Source organism: Setaria italica, chromosome IV (genome assembly GCF_000263155.2).
Source record: "Setaria italica strain Yugu1 chromosome IV, Setaria_italica_v2.0, whole genome shotgun sequence".
NCBI classification, from domain to species: domain Eukaryota; kingdom Viridiplantae; phylum Streptophyta; class Magnoliopsida; order Poales; family Poaceae; genus Setaria; species Setaria italica.
Window position 1 is genome coordinate 27,799,795 of NC_028453.1, and position 2,268 is coordinate 27,802,062.

Genomic DNA, 2,268 nt, shown 5'->3' on the forward strand with positions numbered 1-2,268 from the left:
ACACCCGCAAACCCGCCAGATCCGCTCCAATGTCTGACATGTGGCCCCAACACCATACTAATGTATATAAACTCAGATTCTTAGGGTTTCATTTCTCCCAGTCCCTCTGCCCGCAGCCGCACTCCCTCGTGACCCCGTCCCCCAACTCCCCCGTCCCGACCCGAGTCCCGACTAGCCGACTCGACCCAGGCCGCCAGCGCCGCCGCCGGCCGGCCGCCCCTTGCCGCTGCGACGCCGCTCCTTCCCGCCACCGGCCGGCCTCGGAGGCCTGGATCTGCCCCCATCTCCCCCATCCCGACTCCCGCCGCCGGTTGCCGCTGTGAGTCCCTGACTTCCCGCCGCTGTGACTGCCCGCCGCCCCAGGCCCCCAGCGCCACCCCTTGCCGCTGTGACTTCCCCATGCCCCGTGCCGCCGCCGGCCGCCCCCGGAGGACCAGATTCGGAGTCCGCTAGCGCCGCCCCTTGCCGCCGCTGGCCGCCCCCAAATCCGCCCCTATGCAGGGTACAGGGCATGCCCGCGGGCATGCGCTATCCGCGGATAGCGAGCACAGGCACGGTTTTCTACCCATTGCGGATAGCGGGCGAGGGTGCGAGCATGGTTTTTTTGTCACGGGTATGGATAACTGGACCTTGTATCCGCGCGGATTTTACCCGTTGCCATCTTGACTCCTGGTGCATCAAAAGCCCTTCCTCTGACCACGTGCTCGCTCTCTTTCCAGGAGCCATGAGCCCCGCTAGGCGGGATAGCTATATGTCGTATATGCGACAGACAGCTATCCATCGTACGCACAGGCCCGCTAGTACTTTCGGCCTGCTACGAGAGTTGAATACGGCCCGGCCCGTTTTATGTTTTATCCTTTTTTGGCGCATGGGGATGGAGGAGCGAATTCGGCCCGTTAGCTATATGTGGCCTGACATGGTCCGGCCCATGTCACTTTTTATTCATTTTCGATTTTTCTGAGAGCGTGATGGCCCATTTTCAGATTTTTTTCAACTTATGTTTCGTTCATTTTTTTCTTCCCTTTTTCTTTCTTTATTACCTTTTCTTTTTTCTTTTTTCCTTAGCAACAACACTAAATCTTTTATTTTTTTCTTTTTTAATCCTTTTCCATTATTATGATTATATACCTTTATTTTTATTTATTATTCCTTCGTTTATTGCTTCCTTTTTCTTTCTTTATTACCGTTTCTTTTTCTTTAGGTAATAAAACTAACTTTTTTTTATGATTATACGTTTTCTATTACTACCGCCGGTGTCATGGGACGACGACAACGAGGAGCAGCGTCTGCGCAGCCGCGGCGGCGACCGCGACGAGAGCGGCCGCACGCAGCGCGGCAACCCGGCGGCGGGCCTCCCGTCGTTCACGTACAACCGGTCGGTGAGACACAACGTGACGGGCGAGGAAGCGGCGACGTGCTCCGTGTGCCTCGGCGCGTTCCAGACCGGGGAGGCGGTGCGGCTGCTGCCGGTGTGCCTGCACCTGTACCACGTCGAGTGCATCGATCCGTGGCTGGACGCGCACTCAACGTGCCCGATCGCCGGTCGGGCACCGACCCCAACATGGACGGCAGCCTGCTGCCGCCGGTTTAGGCGCGCTCGGCTTCGGATGGCAGTAGTGCTACTAGTGCATGGTTTTGTTTTTGCATCAGTAGAGAGGTGCGTGGTAGGAGAATTTCGTTAGTTTTGTACCATACTATAAACTGTTCAGTTGCAGTGTATATTTTCAGCTGTTATTTTCCTGATTATGGATTCAGATTATAGGAGGTTACTGATGAGTATGTCTACAAACGATAAAGTAGAGATGATGGAGTTTTAACTAGTGGATTTGTTTCGTTTGTTAATTATTTTCGTGCAATGTTAATTTGCACGACAGACTTTTTTAGGAATGAACTCATGTCTAATTTGTATTTGTTAAATCAATACACCCTGCTCTGCCTTTGTGGCAAGACGGTAGTGGCATCAATATCAGATACCGGTGCAGAGAGCGGTGCAAAGCAACGTGAGGGGTGTTTGGGAGCACTCCACTTCAAATTTTTGAGCTCCACTCCACCAACTCCACCACATTGCAGCTCCACTCCACCGACTCCAAAAAAATACCAGAGCTGTCCATATGTTTGGCAAAATGCATAGATCCAACTCCCGAAATAGAAGATCTTGCTGTGTAAAGTCCATTATACCCATGTGAATGGGTCCCACTTGTCAGTGTCCTTTACTTCTTCTTCTCCTTTGCTGGTTGGGATCGATTTTCTTCCTTCGAGCAAGCAGGC

At 53.0% G+C, this 2,268-nt stretch overlaps 1 protein-coding gene across 1 annotated transcript in view; it reads left to right on the forward strand.

Moving 5' to 3' along the window:
* The first annotated feature begins 1,223 nt into the window (after positions 1 to 1,223).
* Positions 1,224 to 2,268, forward strand: part of LOC101784042 (F-box/LRR-repeat protein 14-like) — a 5,001-nt gene continuing 3,956 nt past the window's right edge. Inside the window, exon 1 of the mRNA XM_022826114.1 lies at positions 1,224 to 1,528. Coding sequence (XP_022681849.1) covers positions 1,224 to 1,528 — 305 coding nt within the window. The remainder of the gene's footprint in view (positions 1,529 to 2,268) is intronic.